General features: G+C 30.1%; 2 protein-coding genes, 1 long non-coding RNA gene, 1 other non-coding gene and 1 pseudogene across 7 annotated transcripts; 1 reads left to right on the top strand and 4 right to left on the bottom strand.

Annotated features, from left to right (window-relative positions):
- Positions 1 to 1,017: 1,017 nt before the first annotated feature.
- LOC149515576 (small nucleolar RNA U19) lies at positions 1,018 to 1,162 on the bottom strand. The gene has a single exon (XR_016326422.1). It is a non-coding gene; the product is annotated as a small nucleolar RNA U19 (small nucleolar RNA).
- A 1,513-nt stretch (positions 1,163 to 2,675) lies between these two features.
- Positions 2,676 to 3,239, bottom strand: LOC111297008 (arabinogalactan protein 13 pseudogene; annotated as a pseudogene). Its single transcript, XR_016326250.1, has one exon. The product of XR_016326250.1 is annotated as an arabinogalactan protein 13 pseudogene (transcript).
- Positions 3,240 to 8,002: 4,763 nt separating this feature from the next.
- On the bottom strand, positions 8,003 to 11,440 carry LOC111297410 (uncharacterized). Of its 3 annotated transcripts, none has more exons than XR_016326248.1 (7): positions 11,010 to 11,440; positions 10,830 to 10,916; positions 10,162 to 10,265; positions 9,993 to 10,050; positions 9,859 to 9,903; positions 8,563 to 9,045; positions 8,003 to 8,186 (listed from the first exon to the last, which is right to left on the bottom strand). It is a non-coding gene; the product is annotated as an uncharacterized LOC111297410 (long non-coding RNA). The 3 variants fall into 3 exon arrangements; XR_016326249.1 differs by lacking the exon at positions 8,003 to 8,186 and adding an exon at positions 10,489 to 10,547 and having other exon boundaries at positions 8,229 to 9,045; XR_016326247.1 differs by lacking the exon at positions 8,003 to 8,186 and having other exon boundaries at positions 8,229 to 9,045.
- Positions 11,441 to 12,667: 1,227 nt separating this feature from the next.
- Positions 12,668 to 15,074, top strand: LOC111296878 (uncharacterized). The gene is made up of 5 exons (XM_022891353.2): positions 12,668 to 12,852; positions 13,295 to 13,511; positions 14,033 to 14,327; positions 14,625 to 14,702; positions 14,820 to 15,074. The coding sequence occupies exons 2-5, from the start codon at positions 13,297 to 13,299 to the stop codon at positions 14,868 to 14,870; spliced, it is 639 nt and encodes a 212-aa protein (XP_022747088.2). The 5' UTR covers positions 12,668 to 12,852; positions 13,295 to 13,296; the 3' UTR covers positions 14,871 to 15,074.
- A 718-nt stretch (positions 15,075 to 15,792) lies between these two features.
- LOC111296877 (non-canonical heme oxygenase HOZ, chloroplastic-like) lies at positions 15,793 to 20,846 on the bottom strand. Its single transcript, XM_022891351.2, has 13 exons — positions 20,504 to 20,846; positions 20,246 to 20,308; positions 20,031 to 20,117; positions 19,131 to 19,229; positions 18,605 to 18,700; positions 18,388 to 18,453; positions 18,198 to 18,288; positions 17,870 to 17,937; positions 17,711 to 17,776; positions 16,974 to 17,024; positions 16,735 to 16,799; positions 16,267 to 16,350; positions 15,793 to 16,005 (listed from the first exon to the last, which is right to left on the bottom strand). The coding sequence occupies exons 1-12, from the start codon at positions 20,669 to 20,671 to the stop codon at positions 16,293 to 16,295; spliced, it is 978 nt and encodes a 325-aa protein (XP_022747086.2). The 5' UTR covers positions 20,672 to 20,846; the 3' UTR covers positions 15,793 to 16,005; positions 16,267 to 16,292.
- Between the last annotated feature and the right edge of the window lie 319 nt (positions 20,847 to 21,165).

Below are 21,165 nucleotides of genomic sequence, written 5' to 3'. Positions count from 1 at the left end.
TGGTTGCCAAATTTGCAAGTGAGCCCATTAACGAATAAATGCATTATTTCTTTTCTAAGCAATTAAATTAGATTTATAATTTAAAATAAAATATGATGATATGATATAAATATGATACAAAAATAAAATATAAATATAATATAATTTAAAATTATAATAATAATTATATGTGAATTTAACAAAATAAAAAATTATATTTTAATATTTGTATAATATAAATTATTATATATAATTTTAATATAAAATATAATAAAAATATATAAATTTTAATATTTTATACGACACGAATATACGAATTATAATGTCTAAATCAAATTAATGCACTTACTCTTTTATAAATTTACTATTTTTAAGTCCATTTAATTTAATGGGAATAATTCTTTAAAAAAAAAATTGGGAACAAGAAAAAATTCTAATTAAATTATTTTTAGATTATTGAGGCAAGTTAATAATTATCATTGCTCAAAGCAAACTATGGCTTTGGCTTTGGTTTTGAGCTAGGCTCAGGAGTTTAAACTCTCTCTCATTTTCAGCCTCTGTTTGAACCAAATTGTCTTCCACCAAATTACACCTTCCGGTTTAACTGAAGGCTTTTCCGGTTTCCTATACCTCTTTATATGCGAGTCAACTTCCAAAAAAATAAATAATATTATATAACCCAAAAAAAAAAAGAACCTGAAAATTTCAGTTATAAATTTTATATGGAAATCATCTTTAAATTTTTTTACAAAATAAAAAATAAAAATACTAAAATTTGAATTATATGTACTGAATGTGATTTAAAGATATTCACATGAAATAAGTGAATTAAACTTTAGATTCAGTAAATAATCTTTTTGGTGGTACGTCAAACATATGTTGTAAAGGAACAACAGTACTTTGTTTTTGTTCCTGAACATGCTCGTAGGCTGCTGGTGCAGGGACCAGTAGTATTTGGTAGTTTTTGAAAGATCTTCATCTCCAAAACAATGGATTTTCTTTAAATATTTTTAAAATTAGAAATTGGAAAAAAAAAATATATGTCCAGGGCTGCTTGGGAGACAATTGACGAAGAAATAAAAGCAAAGAGTCCCCTCAAAAGGCCTGAGTTGAAGTGGCCAAAAATATCAGAACCGATAGCTCTGGTTTTCGAATTGATTTTTGCCTCCTAACTAAACCAAATGCGAAACTTTGATTTCATTCACATGGCTACTCAAAGAGGCAAACAAATAAACCAAGAAGAGAATTAATTGGAAAACAATAACGATTAAAAAAAAAAACCCAAGATTTTATACGGAGAGATCGATTAGGGTTTTCTGGTTGAGGTTATTATAGTGATGGTTTAGAATAGTACACAGATGCCCTTTTTCATTCTTTTTTTTTTTTTTAATTTCTTGTTGTTAAATTGAGACTGTTTAAATTTATATTAAAAAAGAATTATTTTTTATTGATTAAACAATGTCTTTGATCGAGTCAAGGCTTGAAAAATATTATCCAATAATCAAATTTATCAGGTCGAGCAGCTAGTCCGATTCATGGATAAGTCTAACATTAGGGCTTTGGTTTCGGATGGGATGTACCTATACTTTAGATATAACTAAATTTTGCTACAGCTTTAATCTTTTTTATAAGCGATTTTAGTATGATGCTATACATAATTTTTGTTATAAAAAAAATTTTAATTTGATTTTAAAATATAGGATTTTAATGAGAACTAAATGAACATAGTAACTATGTTCTATGGACGTTAACGCCTATTGATCCAATTAGTTAAAGAATTCAATTTTTTTTAAGTAATGTTTTTATTTCGAATTTTATAAATAAAAAAAAATAAATATTAAGAGAATTTGTTCTCTTTATAAAATTTGATTCAATTTAATTTTAAATTAATGAAAATTTAAAATAATTATTAAATACCGAAATATCTAAAAAAAGACCTATGTTCTATGGACGATGATAATGTTTACTTTGTCAATCGTACCATCGGTGTTGTGAATTTAGATGCCAAATTGAAAGCTAATCATCATGTGAGAGTCAGAGTTTCCACGGTTCACATATTTGTTGCTATGATTGGTTTTCCATAGTCGTTTCTATTTGCAATCATTCTTACCTAATTAAAGAATGCCATTCAAATTTCCCCTTTCAATTCATAAATTCAAGTTTCAATTGCAATAACAAAACCAGCTTGGCCGTCCATTTCCTCACTTCAATTTGTGTTTTTTTTTTTTTAATCTTAAGAGTAAGTTTTGAAGATTAACACCCATTTACAAGAGCAAATTGCCAAAGGATGAGCAAGCAAATGATTCATTAACCAAAAGAAAAAATTTTGGTGTTAATAGGATTACTTTTAAATTCAAAGGGCAAATTGCTTTTTTTTAGAGGCCGATCAGTAAACAGTTAAAGATAATTTTAATTTTTGATATATATATTTTTTATAAACAAAATCATTCAAATATTATCTATTCATATAATTTTTTCTACTTTACTCATTTATTTCTCTCTCTTTATCCCCTATAATAGATTTCTAATTTAAATATTAAAGCACAAATGCAAAAAATATTTTTTATTTTTGCTTTTAATTGCTCTCTTTCACCCTAATTTCAAAAATTCAATCTTCAATTTGAAAATCGATCCTAACAAGTGTGATAGAAAAACAAATTAATCCTCCTAAAAAAAAAGAATTCAAGGAGAAAAAATAGAAACAATAAGCAAACAAATAATTCATTAGGTCGCAAACAAACAAATCACATCAATTATACATTAAAATGAAAACAAAAAGAAAAGTATGAACATGTAGAAAGAAAAAAAAAATCCTTCAAGCTTTGCTCTCTTTCTCATCCATATAATGCACTAACAAGAGTTGTATGCCCTTTGGAGAAAGAATCAAAGAAGATAACTTGAAACGAGAGAACTCTACGTAAGCCCCAGTCAGAAAAAACATATATATATTGTAACTCATTCAACACCACCATTTTAGAAAAGAAGGCCAAATGCAAGAGCAACAAGGGAAGCAAACACCGGTGGCACGAAGGCGGTGGCATCTGAAGTTGGGCTAGGGGCTGGGGCATCAGCTGCCGCCACATTTTGGACCGCAAACACGGCCATCAACACTATCACCATGGCGAAAAATAGCCTCATCCTCAATGCCTCCATTGATTGTTGATGAAGTGTTGGTAGAATTTTCCTAGGGAAATTTTGTTGCAATGAGTGGATGGAAAATGTTCGCAAAGCAAATTGGGACACGAAGCAAAGTGGGTTGGCATAAATTTGGATTTTATATAGATGATGGGGCAAGAGAAAATTTATGGGGTTAAGGCTGGCTGCCCGAGGTGACTGTTGGTCCACATGCTTCTCCTTTTTGGGGCTGCCCGTTTGTTGGGACAGGGTGGCTTTAATCTTTAGGTGCCATACAGCTGTCGCCAACATGTTTTTGTGGCCAGTCTTTGGAGGGTCCCTTGCCTTAACGATCCCTTTTTTTTTGAGTCAGTGTACCTTGTAAAGACTATTTTAACCCTATATGAAATCCTGTTCTGTGGTTTGAGTTCAATTTTTTATGGTAATTTTGGTATTTGATGTGATTAATTGATAATAAAAGATCATTTCAAGGTATTTGGCTCTTGGGGTTTCACAGAAGTTATTTTTAGTGTTTTTTTATTAATAATCATTGAAGTTCAAAATTTTTAATTATTTGCCGGAAATACAAGTTGGTGTAGGCTGTTGGGAACCAATGATTCACTGGCATGCACCAATGATCAATCATTTGCCCAATTTTGTACTGCTTTTGAAAGGATAGCATTGGGGTTTACCTATAATTTATAACCAATTTTTTCTTTATCAATTGCAAATTTGTGGCAATTAAAGGTGAGGTATAATAGTTGTTCATAATTTTCTTTTGGCTATAGTTTTTGTTAGAGAAAACCCAAAATGTACAAGGTGATTACTCTTTAAGACAAAAATTAAGATTTATTAGATGATACATAATTTAAAAAAAAAAACATCGTAATTTAAAAATAAAAATTATAATTATTGTGATTTAAACTGTAGATGAAACATGATTCTTATAAATTTTGGGTTGAAAACATTGTGCCCAAAATTATGTGAAAAGAAAAAAAAAAAAACTTTTAAAGTGAATTGGGTTTTTTTTTATTGGAGGTTTGGAAATTATAATACAACAGAAGTTAACCCAATTCATATTAACCAATCAAGAGTCCCAAAATTAGAACCCCAACTACATCTCAACCTCACATTTACAATTTCGTGACAAGAGAACAATATGGTTCACGTGCAATGGTTTAGAGCCATGCGTCATACCAAATTTCATGCCTAAGGGTCGCCAAATTCTTTCTCATTTTCCCCTAATTTCAACAAAGCCAAATCTCCTTCCATTGTTCAAATCCACATAATCAATATCAGGCAAATTAATCATGATAATCCACTTTCTTTTTTTTGTGTTTGAGGCAATTAAAGATTTAATTTTGATAATTAAAATTAAAATTTAATATTTTATTAATAAATCATGCAATAATTGATAAATACTTCGTTTCCATCCAATTTTTTACTTATTTCAATATTTTTATGTTAAAAGTTTCAACTAATTAAATAGAAAATGAAAGGCTTAAAAAAATGTAACTTCATTCTTATACAAGACAAATATATCATTTTATTATGAATCATTAGGTATTAAAATTTAAAATTTAAATTTATTATATGTTATTTTTAAAAAAATATTATATAAATTAATTAAATTAAACTTTAAATTTAATAAAATAAAACACATAATATATCATTTCATTGCTTCTCATTTCTCTTTGTTTCTAAGCAATCCTATTTATTCTCTCCTTTTCTCCCCCTTTCGTTACCTTTTCTCTTCCTTAATTTTCAATCCATATATGCAGAAGTTGTCACCAAACGCAACAGAATTTAAGAAAAGTACCATTAAGATAAAGTCAATGCAAAATGACATCAGGTGTTGAAAATGAACAGTGCAAACCAATCTTCAATTAAAATTTCGTGCCTAGAGACAAGTTTTGCATATATCATCTTTAGAGTAGCAATTATGGCGTTGGCAAAATTATCAATGACATGGGGTCCCCTTCTTTTTTGATTAGTCTGACTTTGTTCATGTTATCATTCCAAATGCAACGGTCCAACTGTCTTGAACTTTTTCCCAGTTTTTCCTTTGATTATTTTGATACGTTAGATTCAAATTTTGAATTCGAAACTTAAATACAAAAAAAAAAAAAAGTGATAATGAAATCACACCAAATTTATCAATCAGATTTGAAATAAAAGATTTTATAATCACTCATGTCTAAAATTGAGATTTCGCTTAATATGCAATTTTGCATCTCTAACTAATATAATTTTATCAAATGTTATTTGACTTTTGTTATTACACTTCTTGTACTTCATTTTGTTTGTACTTGATTCAAGCGATGAATACGAGCAAAATTTTATTAGAGATCAATGATTTGAATCATATTCTATTATCTTTTGATAATACGATAAGGAACATTCTTGAAATTTTGTCCAAACTTAATCATGCTCTATGATAAAAAAAAAAAAGTTTTCATTGGCATTTATCATTAATTTGTTTGTAATTGTGGAAATTAATAGAATTCATGTATGTTAAGAGTAATAACGATTCGAATTGAATTAGAATAAGTTTGATTTTTTTTAATATTATATAATATTATAAAAATTTAAAATTCGATTTGAATCCGAACCTTCATTCAATTTAAATTGAACTAAATCGAATTTTATTGATTCGATTTATTAATTTTTTATTTTTTTAATTTTTATATATTATTTTAAATATAAAATTTTAATATATTTAAGTAAATTTTAATATAAAATTATTAATTTTATTTTATAAAAATTTAAAATATATATTAAAATATATATATAATTCGGTTGATTCATTTTTTTATTTAATTTTTCACTTTTTTATTCAAAATTTGATCCAAATTTAATATATATAATATTTAAATTTAATTTAAACCGAATAAAAAAAATCAATCCAAACTAAATTAAATACTATAATTTTAAATTAATTTTTTTATTTTTCAATTTTTTTCCTTGCCCTGGTGTATACTATTTTCCTTTGCTAGAATAGAGTGAAACAGAGCTACCCATCGGCTTAGCTCATTGCTGTTTAAGTGAGAGGGAGAGCTAAAAGACTGGTTAGAACACAAAAAAACAATAAGATCAAATTTTTTGGTACAACTACCAAATCAATAGAATCCTACCTTTAGCATATTTAAATTACAACACAACTAAAGAAATACTACCTTTGTCTTATTTTAAGTGTCCATCTTTTTTTAATGTCCTAAAATGACTTTCGTAAAATTTTTAAACACTTTCTAGTTTTGCTTTTTTCTAAATTTAAAATTTATTTTTCAATTTTTTATTTATAATAATAAAAAATATGGTACATCAATACTTTTAAAAAAATAATTTTATGATATTACATACATAAAAACTAAAACTTCTTTTTTAATATATATGTAACGACGGACCCAAAAAATTTTTAGAAAGTATTCATTTATAATATATATATATATATATATAGTAATGTTGATGGATTTGATAATTTTATCGATAAGGAAGATATTCAAAAAAAAAAAATTCAGAGTGTTTTAGGAAAAAAAATTTTAATTTTTAAAGGTGTTAAATTTTTTTTTAAATGTTAAGAAAAAGATTTTCCTTTGAATTTCTTTATTTTTTAATTTTTGAAGCATCCAAGAACATTTTCAACATATCTTTTACATCTGCCCATTGCATGCATGAAAATAAAAAACGATAGGAAAAATGCAAAGTACTTATTATTTCATAATTCAGTATAATCAAATGATTAACGATCCATCTAAGAGTCTGATTAAAAGTTTTTTGTTTTTTTGCATAGAAAAAGTACATTTATGGTTGAACCTCTGACAAGCCTCGGTTAACCCTAGTTCAAGGCAGCATCCCATGAAATGAGAAATAAGTCAAAATAATCGGCTTCTGCGATAGCTTTAGTTGACTTAACATCCGTTTGTATCCTATCGTATTTTTTATATGGAGTGATTAAATTTATTGTATTATTATTTAAATTTAAATATTAATTTTAATGAGATAAAATTAATATAAATTTTTTATTAAAAAATTTTTAATTGTAATTGTAATAATTTTTTAAAATTATGATTATAATAATGTTTATAATTTTTTTTTATTTTATTGTAACTAATCTCATTATGTATTTAAATAAAGTCTTACATTGCCAAATTTCTAAGATGAAGCTGGTTCCCCAAACGACTAGCTCCTAGTTAAAAATGGTTGTTTTACTCTAAATTATAAGGTTGAATTTCAAGGCCAAATTTTCAAATTCATATGCTTTGAAATCAAGCAATGGAAATGAAATGTAGGTCCTAATAGGACAAAATAGGGAAAGTGAGGATCAGAATATATATATATATATATATATATATATATATATATATATATTCATCTATTTTTTAGTTGATTGATGCTTTTCAAATGATTAATGAAAAGAGATTTTATCGCCCGATGACAATGAATGGAAAGTGATTTTTATTGCGCCAATCACGTTTGATTGTCATCTTTATCTCGTCTTCGGATTTTCAAGGAGTATTTTATTTATTATTTTTTATTATAATATTATAATTAATTATTTATAATTCAAAATTATATAAAAATAAATACAGATTTTATAAAAGTTTTTGACAAATTTTATAATATTAAATTATAATTAATTAATTATACTATAATAATTATAGATAATATACTTCTAAATCTTTGTTAAACAAACCTATGATTTTGTTTTCTCTAAGTGAGGCTTTGTTTTGGAAAACAAAATGTTAATGGTATGGGCAACCAAACATCATGTTAAGGTTTTGCTTCTCTGCAGATTCCAAAAGAAGAGATTGTTGTTCTTATTCAAGAATAAAAAAAAGAACACTACTATTGTTTTTTACGGGGAACTCTAGATTTTGTGGCCCTTTTATTTATAACTTGTGAGGGGTTAGCCAACTTGGCTTGGTTTATTACAGAATTGATATTTGATTCAGTCAAGTAAGTCAAGTAGTAAAGCAAAGCAATGCTTGTTCACCTGTTTCTTGTTGTAGAGATTCATTCGCTTTTCATAGTCAGCTTTCCGTTTTGCAACTTTGGTCTCATAAACAACTTTTTCCTTCATAAACAACTTTTTCCTTCATAAACATAACATTAAAGGGTAACTTTTATGTACTTTGATCACTAATCTACTTTACATGATAATTAGCGCCACAAAAGAAATGGCATGGAAAATATTTAAAAGAACATGAAAAGAAAGTGCATATGCATATATTTAGACAATAATAGCACTACTAACAGAAACGAAATGGCAAATATTTAAAGGAAAATGCATAATATATTCAGACAATAATATGCCACAAAGAATTCCAAAATCACCGAAACAGATGATAAAGGTCCAACATATAATATACCGATGAACCGATGAGAGCGAGGGAGAAATTTATTGCCAGGCAAACTGACTTATCATTGTCAAAAAAATATTGCCATCTATATAAAGATTTCAAAACTTACATCCATAGATATGGATTTCCACTTCTCTGATAGCTTTTCCAACCTTCAAGCAAAGAAGTTCAAAGAAACAACACTAAAGTCATTTAAAAAACATTGATTCAAAAGCATTATCAAAGATTGCTAATTACTTGCAGCTAATACAGCCTTCACATTGGGATGTTCCCTCTTGAAAGTAGCTCTAAACTCCTCACTGTTACACAAACATAACATTAAATTAAGCAAAATAAGAAAGCACAACATTCAAGTAATTTCTATTTATAACCCATGGTTCAAGATATATACAGGAACACAAAGAAAGCACCAAGAGGCATCTTTGGTCTGTTAGCATCTTTCTTAGCCTTTCTCTCCTTCTTGGCTTTTAGTAGGTTGCTTATATTAGCTGATGCCTTCCGTTTCCCAATCTTTCTGTAAAGGATAGAGATACGCATAATCCATCACTATAATATCCATGATATAGTGTCCTTGTCTTCTTCTTCTTTCGTCCTAAAATAAAACATCATAAATATAGAACGGAAAGGGATATACAAACTAGTATTGCACATATAAACATAAACTAATAATAAAAATAATAATGAGGCCATATTAATTTTCGCTGAAAAAGTTAGACCATAATTAACGGTAAAAGTCCTAATCATGTGTACTGTAAATTATTTATCTTATAGCACAAGAAACATGATCGAAGTAACACAACCATAAAAATTAATTTACTTCAGCACTTGCTTCATCCTCTTCATCATTCACCTCACCATTAGCAACACTTTCCTACCAATTATGACAACAAAAAAAGTCAAGTAGTAAGTCAAGCAAAGCATTGCTTAAGCCTTGAAATGAAAAAACTATATCGCATCTTTTGTAGAGATTCATTCGTTTTTCACAGTCAACCTTCCATTTTGCAGCTTAGGCCTCATAAACAGATTTTTACTTTATAAGCATAACATGAAGGGGAAACTTTTATGTACTTTGATCACTAATCTACTTTACACGATAATTAATGCAACAATAAAAATGGCATGGGAAATATTTAGAAAGAAAACAAAAATGAAAATGCATATGCATACATTCAGACAATAATAGCACTAGCAACAGAAACAAAATGGCAAATATTTAGAGGAAAATGCGTATATTCAGACAATAATAAGCCACAAAGAATTCCAAAGTCACCGAAGTAGATGATAAAGGTTTAACACATAATATAACAATGAACCAATGAAAGTGAGGGAGAAATTCATTGGCATGCAAACTGACCTATTATTGTAAAAAACATGTTGCCATCTATATAAAGATTTCGAAACTTACATCCATAGACATGGATTTCCACTTCTCTCCAGTAGCTTTTCCAACCTTCAAGCAAAGAAGTTCAAAGAAACAACACCAAAGTCATTCAAAAAACATTGATTCAAAAGCGTTATCAAAGATTGCTAATTACTTACAACTAATACGGCCTTCACATTGGGATGTTCCCTAATGAAAGTAGCTCTAAACTCCTCACTGTTACCCAAACGTAACATAAAATTAACCAAAATAAGAAAACACAACATTCAAGTAATTTCTATTTACGAGCCACACTTCAATATACATACAGGAACACAAAAAAAGTACCAGGTGGCCTCTTTGGTCTATTAGCATCTTTTTTAGCCTTTTTCTCCTTCTTGGCTTTCCATATGCTGCTTCTGTTGGCAGATGCCTTCCATTTCCCAACCTTTCTGGAAAAAAATAGAGATAAACATAATCCATCACTATAATATCCATGTACCCACTGTATCAACCATCCATATATAAAGTTCCGACTAGTATCACTAAATTCATTGATATAGCAATCACCACATTAGCTAGGACAATCACAACAATTAGCAAATTCTCACCAAAAAAATCTAAAAAATTACATTTTATATTTAAACAAACAAAAAGATAATGAAGTCAACTAACTTATCCTCAGTAGGCTTCAAGGCTTCGGTCGTGTTCTTTCCTGCATCTTGTCATTTCTACTGTAAACAAAATAATAATAATAATAATAATCACTTACTTAAACATGTTTATAAAATTAAAATTATGCAAATAAACCATCCGATCATAATCGGTTTTTGGAGCCACCATCTTCCCCACTCTTTTACTCTAAACCGTCCGTTCCCCACACAAAAACCAAACATGCAACAGTAATTAAACAAAAACACAAACCAATCTCTAAAAATACACAAACATGCATCATGGTGGAGACAACGAAATCACTAAGCTTGGCTACGATAGTGGTGGGGTCAATATTCGCATACCACAAAGGATCCATGCCACACTTGTTAAACATTGGACATGTTGCTGGCGGTATAGTAAAGACTTTGCGAATCTAGCATTGAAAACACCTGCAATAAAAAAACGTATAACCACCAAAAAGATTGAAAGGAAAGAAATAAATAAAAAAATTACAACCGTCGATCAAAAAATTGAGGTTTTACCTTAATGATGAGATCAGACGGGAGGACCTAGGCAATGCAGTTACGATGCGAAGCACGTTTTTTAGCAGAGCGATTTGCGGCATGGAGGAACAGGAGCCAAGCTTGTAAGTGCGATCGATAAGAAAAGACTGATCGACGTCGGAAAGGGCGGAGTCAATGAGGTGGTCGAAGGAAAGATCGAGGGAAATAGGGGGAAAGGAATCGACAAGGGAAAGGAAAGAGTAAGTTTAAATTATGATTGTCATCAAACAAATGGCTAGTTGAAAAAAAGACAGGTGCTGAGTTAAGATCTTTTAAGGAATCCTTTCTATATAGAGTAGTATCGATTAGCCCGAGTAAAAAATTCACACACCATTCCAACGGTTAGAGCTAAAGATTCTATCTTAGCTCTATTTCTGAATTTAAATTTTAAAATGACAAGAATGGAATTTATAAAAGGATAGAAAGCTATTTTTTTAGTACTTTTCATTTATAATTTTTTTTATTGTAATTGTTCAATTACAATTCAAAATTACGTAAAAATTTATTATTTATAAGTGTAAATTTCATATAAAATTTTCAAACACACAGTGCATATGATTAATTTTATCATAATCTTATAATTGTTCAATTATAATAAAAAATTATGTAAAGATCTATCACTTATAAATATAAATTTTATAAAATTTTGATAAAATTTACGTAATTCTAAATTATAATTAATTAATTATACTATAATAATTATAGGTAATATATTTTCAAAATTTTCATAAATCACACAAAACTTTAAATTCTAATTGGTTAATTGTAATGCAATAATTATAAGTAATACATTCATTTTCTTTACACGAGTAAAATGCATCAATCATTCATAATTTTTGTACGATATTTTATTTTTATTTGTAATTTTTAAAACTTAATTTTAAATTTATAATCTTTTTAAAATAGTTTTAAATTCATTTATTTCATCAACAATCCTAAAAATTTCAATGAAATATCGTGTGGCATATAATTTAGCCGAAAAATAAAAAATCCACGTATTTTATTACGTGAGCGTCCACATGGACATTCATGTGGTATAGAGTGGTAATTTTTGTCAAACTTTAATAAACGATTAATTAAAAAATGAATTTAAAAAATTTGAAGATCACAAATTAAAAAATTTGAGTTTAAAAATCATGAATTAATTAAAAATAGTACATAAAAATCAGAATGTGTGATGAAATTTCCTTCATATATATATATATGCGAAATCTTAATGGATCTTTTTTTTATGAGAATAAAAAGCTTCTTATATTTGTTTGTCCTTAAATTTTTAATTGGACCTGAACTGAAGCCAATATTGAAACATTTTAGGTGTTGTAAAGCCCAAAGAAATTGCAATCATGGCCTTACTTAAAAGCCCAAATCGAAAGCCCAAATTAAACCCGAAAAGAAAGTGGTTTTGGTTAACCAACTCACTCAGTATATCTATATACAATAGTTTTGTCTTTTTTGTAATAATCAATTAAAATGGACCCAATATTTCATCATATTCTAAAATTCGAAATCAGACGGTCCTTATAAAATCTAATTTTTTATTATTATTTTCAGCATTGGTAGTAATAATAATAATAATAAATATTTAAAAAAAAAAAAAAACAGAAGGGAGAAAAGAGAGAATAAATCAGAATTCACAAAGAAAGGTTGGAGAGAAGAAATACAACAGAGTAGACAGAAGAGAAACAGAGAAAGAGCAAGAAGAGAAGAGAAGAGAGGAGAAGCCCTCCTCAAATTCAATCAACAATACAAAACAGAGAAATTGAAGCAATCATTTAGGCAAAAAAAAACCCAACTTTTTCTTCTGGGATGATAGTATTTCACTGTAAGATTTCATTTTTTTTTCTTCTTATTCTTCTACTTCCCAAGCTTTTGTTTTTTCTTACTTGGTAATTGATATCTCTTTTATTTGAAATATCAGGACTTTTTTTGAGAAAAGATTACAGTGTATTTCTTTAGATCTTTAAGATCAGGCAACCAATTCCTCTCAAAGTTCCAAGGTTTTTTTTTTCTCTTGATAAAATTACATTTCTTCTCCTCTGATGACTCTGTTCTTACTTTATCAAAAACAGTAAAAACCCGTACTTTATTTTCATCATCTCTTTGATTTTCACAGTATGAAAAGCCCCATTTTATATTTTCATTCTCTTCAACAAAAAATGGATTTTGGGTCTTTCAAATGTCTTCATTTTCTTCAACTTGTTATTTTTCTAGGGAAAAAAACTGAAACTTCTTTTGATTTGTTTTTTGTTTTGTTTTTACTGCAGAGATGGAGAAAGAAGAGAGGAGCCAGAGAACATGCAAAACAATAGAGCCAGAGCTGTTTTTACAGTGGGGTAATAGAAAGAGGCTAAGATGTGTGAGAGTTAAAGGCCCTCAAAAAATCTCTCATAAATCGAATGCTATAGTTCGCAGGAGAATCACTTCTCGGCTTTTAGATAAAGAATCCTCTCCTTTTTCTCAATCCAATCATCGTCCCACTAGGTAAGAAGATCGATTTTTTTTTTTTTGCATTAAAAAAATTCATGAATTTTCTTGGCACCTTTTGTTCGTTTGGAAAAAGATGAGATTTTCATTGGTTCTTACAAATTTTTTTTTTTTGGAATTTTTCTTGTTACCCTTTTGTTGGTTTGTGAGAAGCTGTTGGCTTGGGGAGAGAAAAATTGAATTTTGTTTTAAATTTTCTAGCCAAATTAGCTGTGGATGGCTATGGAATTTTTTTGGGTAAAGAAAGGAAAGAAAATCTATTTATTTCTATGTCAGCCACCTAGCAGTGTTTAAGAAATTTCCGAGAAAATGAGGTTGGGCACCTTGTTATCCCCTGTTTGGTTGCTGAGAATAGAGAGAAGGGAAGTTTGAATTTGTCCGTTTTATGACTACTCTTTCTTGGTAACTTAGCAGCCAAACACATTGTTGAGAAATTTCCCAAGTAAAATTTTTATAATGAACAAGCAAAGTGGTACAAATGTGAAATTTACTCTTTTATTTTATATATTGGATTCTAGGAATTCTGAGGCAGCTGTACTCCGGTCAGGTACGACGGAGCACCGGAAGGCCTTGTCACCGGAGAAGGAGGATAGGTACTACACAACAAGGGGATCAGCAGTGGGATTGGTGGATGAGAATGGGAAGGTTGCACTCGATAGCAATAACGTAGACGATAACAAAGGGCTAGTGTGGCCAAAGCTGTATATCACTTTGTCAAGCAAAGAAAAAGAGGAGGATTTTATGGCAATGAAAGGGTGTAAACCCCCTCAAAGGCCTAAAAAGAGAGCCAAGGTTATCCAAAGGAGCTTACTCGTAAGCAACGATGCTGGATTTATGCAAAGCTTTCAACAATTGAAGCATATTTAGTTTTTGTTTTTTGATGGGTTAAGAAATGTGATATCAAATAATTGAATTGGTGAATCCTGAGTTTAGTTCAGAGCCACCTACCTGTAAGGGTGGTATCAAATTATTCCAGCAATTACAACTCCTTCCCCGAATTTTCTATTTGGATTAATGCAACTTTGAGATTCGATTATTTATGTTGTGGGTTTCTTAAAATTTTGGGTTTCCTTTCTTGGTCTAATTTTGACATCTTCTGGCGGTTGGCAGCTGGTGAGCCCTGGGGCATGGTTGACTGATATGTGCCAAGAGAGGTATGAAGTTAGGGAAAAGAAGAGTTCGAAGAAGGTATAATAATTCTTTTATTTTTATTTTTTTTAGATTTTATTTGCTGGTTTCAATATGTTCTGCAGATGTAGTTATTTTCTTTTCTTATTTGTTCTTATGTGGTTTGGAATTATGCAGAGACCAAGGGGATTGAAGGCCATGGGGAGTATGGAAAGTGATTCAGATTGAGATTGTATGCTATACATCTATTGCAGCAGCAGAGGCATTTTCTCTTCTGAATTTTTGGGAATATTTTTGCTGTTAATGTTAATGGGGTTCTTAGAGTTTTCAATTAGAGAAAAACATAGAAAAGTTAAAAGTGTCTCTGCCTGGTTTGTTGTATAGAAGTTAAAATTTCATTTTTATAAATGAGAATAATAATTTTTCTTCTCACTCATTCCCATACTCCAAAAATTTTAACTGCAGACAAATGCATGTGGCTCTCTTTCTTTCTTTTTTATTTTTTTCATGATCAAATTGTGTAATTTAGGTAACAACGATGGTAAAAATACAACATTGAGATCCTTTAAGACTTTGTCCTTAATATGTGGTCAAATGAAGCAGTACATATGGTAAAAAAATTGTCCAATTTGAATGGCTAGATTGGCCTGATCATTATGCTGGCAAAACCCATATGACAAAGGTTCTGTCTGTTTATTTAGATGGTAACATTTGTCAGTGACTGTTCTGGTTGGATTCTCCTTACAAACTCTGAAGTAGATTTTTTTCTCCCTAGAGAAACCAAAAATGTAAAATTTGCTTTGGATTTTGTACGCTGGAGGAGCATTTGGATGGAAATTCTGCAATCTTTCAAGAATAGTAAGCAGCAGAATCCATTTCAAAAGCAAATGAAGTGTCTGAGTACTCTGAAAACAATCAGGAGGTTCAAACAATTGTTGAAGGAAAAGTAAAACTAGGCTGCATCAGCGTTACAGATGATCCATGTTAAATCAAACATTTCATATTTTGTTAGCTCCCAAATGCCCTGGCTGATGGCTGTTTAATTATTCCAACTTGATTGCTCACAGCCAAACCTTTGTATCCCATGTTTTCAAGTTATGTTTCGGATCCAATAATTCAATTTTTATCCAATTCTACATTATAAGAGCAGTAAGGGAAAGCCGAAACTATTATATCATGGGAAAGTATATACAGGAATCACCATTCAGTTTCACATCTCATAATTTCAACTAATGGAAACAACTTGAAATGAAAGTTTATCTGGAATTGTATCTGAGGTAATTGTATCTTTATTGCCATGTCTTTTGGAATTCTATGTTGGTTCATATTCTGGAGAAGTTAGATTCAAATGTAACACAAGATCCTGCAAAACCAAGTCAATAAGCAAGATAAGGCTCTGCAATTTCGGATACAATGGCTGGCTTACAATTGCTGTTCATATAATTTATAAGACCATTTTAATAGTTTTTTATTCAGACTAAGTTTCCTATATAATGCTGAGGCTGAGCAATGCAATCATAAAGACATGCAGTTCATTTTATACAAACAAAAGTTTTCATTTATTGCTTAGTGAAGGCAAAAATGTAGTTGAAACAGAGATTTAAGAAATTGGAAACTTTCTCACCTCTTAGAGCTCTTTTAGCAATGTAGTCAGTTGACTTGAGACCCGGCAGCATGGAGCAAATCAACTATGAGGGTTTTCACATCCCTAAGACATACATAAAAAACCAGATTGAACAAGAATAAAACGCATATAACAGAGTCAAACATCGCAAAATGTTACCCCCAAGCTATTGTTTTTCTGCATGAAGTCTAAACCAATCAGAGAAGAACCCAGATGAAAGACGAAGCATAATTCCTACTTATATTACTGAAACAAAGAGGACAATATGCCTAGTCCTCCCCATTTGTTTCAGTGGCTTTTACCAGGATGATATAAATTTCATTTTCATTTAGAAAAAAATTAAGATGAGAATCTGAGAGCAGATGCTTTATATAAAAAGTAAAACTACTAATTAACAACAAATGACAAGTAAAATATCAAGAAAAGCTTCTTCAAAGACTAGAAAATCTTGGATATAAGATATCTTACTTTCTATCTTCTGCACGTCTAGGAAATGGAATTCGAAGCTTGAAAGTATGTCCTTGATAACCAGCCTGCAGGGAAAACGGGAAAAAATTCACATCGCAAGAATTTGAATACAGTAAGAATTGATCACAAGGCAATGCTGAAGGGAATTTTTATATTAGTTAACTTCCAAGTAAAGGCAAAATTACTTTCCATTAGCCAATAACATAAATTCAATATAAAAGGTTAAAAGTTATCAGAACCTTGACATTGAATCCAAGACTATCCAAATCCAGCATGTAAGCATAGTTCACCTGGAGAAAGACACAAATTAGCTAGGAAAAGAAAAAAAAAATCAATAACAGGATATGTTAAACTTGCTATCAATAAAAGGTCTTCAATGTGAAAATTTCAGAAAGAGGAAATCATCACATTGAATACTAGTGATAGAAGCTTGAGAAGAAATGGATCTGCAAGTCATGTTTTGAGAAGACAACAGCTGGCAAGAAGCTTTCTAATTTTATCATTGAAAAGATTGGCAGTTTTGTGATGTGGGGGAAACAGTCATTGGTCTCCAAAAGAACGATGGGGCAATATTGTCTGAAAATATAAACTTAGATGAAAACTGAGTTATAACATTGGATCTTCTAGAATAAAGATTCAGTTTTCAGGATTTTCAAGATTATTAGAAAACTAATGCACTTTGGATTGAAGAAAAATTCGGGCAGATTTCACTACACATGGCAGCTTGAACTGAGACTGATAAATTCAACAATTTTAGCCAACTTTGTCAAACTATTAATAGTACCTAATGAAAAATATTCAATTAATTTCTCTTATTCTGATTTTAGTTCTGGGCCTAGAACTAGCTATTGAGGCACATTCTACAATTTTCCACCTCAACCAGTAACGGCTAGCTGAATCGTCTCTTGAATACAATATGGATAAAATTTTACATTTCCTATAAAATATAGTGTTAAAATGTAATATTTCCAATTACCGGGATTGATGTTGAGTATTGCACAATGACTTTTGTGTCTTCAGCATGATCCTTATTCATGTGAGACTGAAAAGAAAGGTGCATCAACAAGAAGTACAACAAAAGGAAGTTCTAATGAACTAATGAAATGCTGTACAGGAAAATGAACAGCCATAATACCGCAACAGGCTTAGAGAATTGGGCTATTGGATCAACTTTTGAACCCTGGTACTCCTCTTTGGTGAACTCTAAATATAATAAAAAAAATACAAAATGACACAAGACAAAATAAAAAATAAAAAAAAAAAGGAGGAGATGGTGAGAAATAGCACCACAAACAAATCCATAAGAGCTGCTGAAAACAATAAACGAAATGGGTGAAAGGCACCAGCAAAAGCACCACCGGTGCCATGTCTTAAATGAAGTGGGCAACATTAATATTCTTCAAAAATATTATAGGGTGGAAGAAATATAGGATATGATACAGAAAAGTAATCAGAGCACAAACCTCCTGACCCTAGCAAAGCTGTCGCAACACCTGATACATATCTCACAACCTTTGGTTCAATGAGCATAAATTGGAAGTCACCAAAGTCAACCTTCACAATGGAAGTATATGCTGAGTTCTCTATCTAAACAGATTAGTGACGACATTTATCTAAAGGGACATAACATGCAGGGGGAGGAAAGACAAATACCCAGAATGCATTAGGGTGTTTAGCCAAATAAGCAGTTCGAACGGCTGCGTGATCTTTTTCGGATACCTATATAATTGATCAATACATCATTTCAAATACTTCAGAACACCAAAGAATTAGGATGTCAAATAGTAAGATGTAGAGCTCACAAATGAGTTTAAAAGCAGCATCCCCTAAGAGATGAATAACAGGAGAATGGAAATAACAAATAACTTACAGAAATAGCATCACCATGCAGGGTGATTACTAAATCAGTCCTGTCATCCGGATCTCTTGCGACAAGCAATGAACATTTGGGATTAGCCAATAGGTCCTGTGAAAAGCAGCAATTTTTTAATAATTATTAGGTAAAAAGGACAAAACTTCTCCATTAGGTCAAAAAGGACAATAGGATTAACAAGGAAGAAACTTCGAAATGGTAGAATGAAGGCAGGTTGGCGACTAGAACATAGGCAACTAATCCTAATCACACGAACATGGGCATAAATTAGAGCTTTCCTGGCTGTCATCAATGGCTTTGTCAAATTTTGGCAAAATGAAACTATCAATTTAAAATCCTAATATTTAACATGATTGGAATTTACAGGTCTCCATCTCCATGAATACAAAAAATCTGAACATCTATGCAATATCCTCTTGATGTTTCAATCCCCTTCTCTTAATTCCTCTGAGCCAGGGCAATGGATGAATAGATTCCAATTCAAAGCACTCATTCACATAAAATTCAAAATCTAAGTGAGAACCTTTGTATGAGTCGCCAGGCTGCTGACTGCTAATATCGGATATCCATTGGCATCACATGCAAAGTCAACCATCGACCCTGATGGATAGCCCTCAAGCTTCTGCATACAAAAAAGAAGCCAAAATGAGTAGGAAAACAAGAAGAAAAATTCCTAATGCATGAGCCAACAACTAGAAAAATGTCTAAGTGATGAATGTCATGACCAATTATGAAGACCAAAAGACCTGGCAAACAAGCAAAAGGTTGATCCTAGTTCTTAGTTGCATATGAACTAACAAACAATCCTAATATAAGTTGTTCAAGCACATATAACTCATCATTTTAGTTCCATCCAAAGGCTTTCACAATTAGTGCCAAAGGACCCTACATTGTGAAAGATCTTGTTTCCACCATATAGTTTATATATAGAAAATATTAGTTGCATCAGCATTCATTCAACTTTTCAACAGCATGGTCTAAGACACCATAACTGCAACTAGGAAGGATGAAAAAAAAGAGGAAATTTTGCAAGATTCAACTACAGCTCGTACAAGCTCAGAATATAGGAGTCTTCTGCAGCTAGTTGATCAAGTTTTTATTCGTTCTGAAGATGTGCAATGGCTAATAGATTCCATTCTCAATTTTAGAATTCTCTGCTAGCTGATAAGATTATATCCGCAAAACAATAATCCTTCAAAATTCTCCATTCCTAATCATCTCCACAGCAAGGGTAGAGTTACTGATAAAAATCTTACAAGGTCACAAGTAATTGGAAAGTACCTTTCACTTTTAAGACTCACGAAGTTGTAATTAAAACAATCTGTTTTAAAGACTAAACATGAATCAAAGGTATCTTGCTATCACTCTTAATGCTCAATTAACCCGAAATCATAAATGATCAACTAGTAATACGATCACATACCTGTGAAAAAGTTGAAAGCATGCCACGTGTGCTTTGATCAAGCACGGTACGAATTTCCTCCGGCGGAGAAAGCCTAGCAGCCTTCTCCTGGACATAGAACAGTCTCATTTCAATAACTTTCAAACCCATTTAACAACAATACATAAAAACAAAAAAAAAAAGGAAACATATACAGCAACAACATTTAAGCATTACATACACAAAATTCAACAAACCTGGTGAGCTTGAATTATCTGAAACAAATTGGTTTCCTTGTTAACATCCCCAGAAGACACAGCCTGGAAAAATAAAAATAAAAATAAAATCCTTAATTCCATGACAAAAAAAGGTTCTTTTCCAATCAATTTACTATTTTTCAAATAAAAATAAATATAAAAAAGAAAACCCAGTTTTGCTTTTTTTTTTTAATATAATATATATATATATATATATATTATACATACAAACAAGCAGAAAGTTGAGTGTGTAAATACCTGAGAGGAAGACTGAAATGCAGAGGCAATTGTGGAGAGCGGTCTGGGAGGATGAGTGAGAGAGAAAGGAAAGTGGCAAAATCGAAATATGGGAGAATATAGAGGGATTTTATAGACATTTACGCGTGAAATTAGGGAGAGTGTTGAAGGTGATGCTACAGTCTTCATCCCTTATGCTCAACCTGGTAGACTGCTACAAAGTCTTGCCAAACAAAACCACTTCAATTTTATTTTTATTTATGAATTTTTAAGTTCAAAGGCTATTTGAAAAGCTGTTAGGAATTTAAAATGCGAAGGATGGAAAATAGAGATAGCCCGAAAGGAGATTGAAGACGAGTGAGGTGATTGGTCCAATTATCCTTTTTTTTTTCTCTTAAAATTATATTATAAATATAAAAATATCTTTATAATTTATTTTTTTATTTAAAAGTTTGTTGACGTTAAAATAATTTAATTATTTGTAATTATTTATTTATTTTATAAATATTAAATAATTTTAAATTTTTATTATATATTATTTTTAATTTAATATTTTTAATTATTATTTTATTATAATTCAACTCATCATTATTATTATTTTTATATTTAAATATATATTTTACTATTAATTTTAATCATATCATTATAATAATTAATCTTATTTTTATTTTTATTTTTCAATT

Source organism: Durio zibethinus, chromosome 12, assembly GCF_047325235.1.
Source record: "Durio zibethinus cultivar Kanyao isolate XHJ-2024 chromosome 12, ASM4732523v1, whole genome shotgun sequence".
Taxonomy (NCBI): Eukaryota; Viridiplantae; Streptophyta; class Magnoliopsida; order Malvales; family Malvaceae; genus Durio; species Durio zibethinus.
Note: the sequence above shows the minus strand (reverse complement) of the source record. Positions and strands in the feature narration are given on the sequence as shown.

Coding starts and splice junctions, on each gene's coding strand:
- LOC111296878 (XM_022891353.2), top strand. CDS start 13,297: ATGGAGAAAGAAGAGAGGAGCCAGAGAACATGCAAAACAATAGAGCCA. Junction 14,328..14,624: donor TTATCCAAAGGAGCTTACTC/GTAAGCAACGAT, acceptor GGCGGTTGGCAG/CTGGTGAGCCCTGGGGCATG. Junction 14,703..14,819: donor AAAAGAAGAGTTCGAAGAAG/GTATAATAATTC, acceptor GGAATTATGCAG/AGACCAAGGGGATTGAAGGC.
- LOC111296877 (XM_022891351.2), bottom strand. CDS start 20,671: ATGAAGACTGTAGCATCACCTTCAACACTCTCCCTAATTTCACGCGTA. Junction 19,230..20,030: donor TGCTTTCAACTTTTTCACAG/GTATGTGATCGT, acceptor TTTTGTATGCAG/AAGCTTGAGGGCTATCCATC. Junction 18,701..19,130: donor GCCTGGCGACTCATACAAAG/GTTCTCACTTAG, acceptor TGCTTTTCACAG/GACCTATTGGCTAATCCCAA.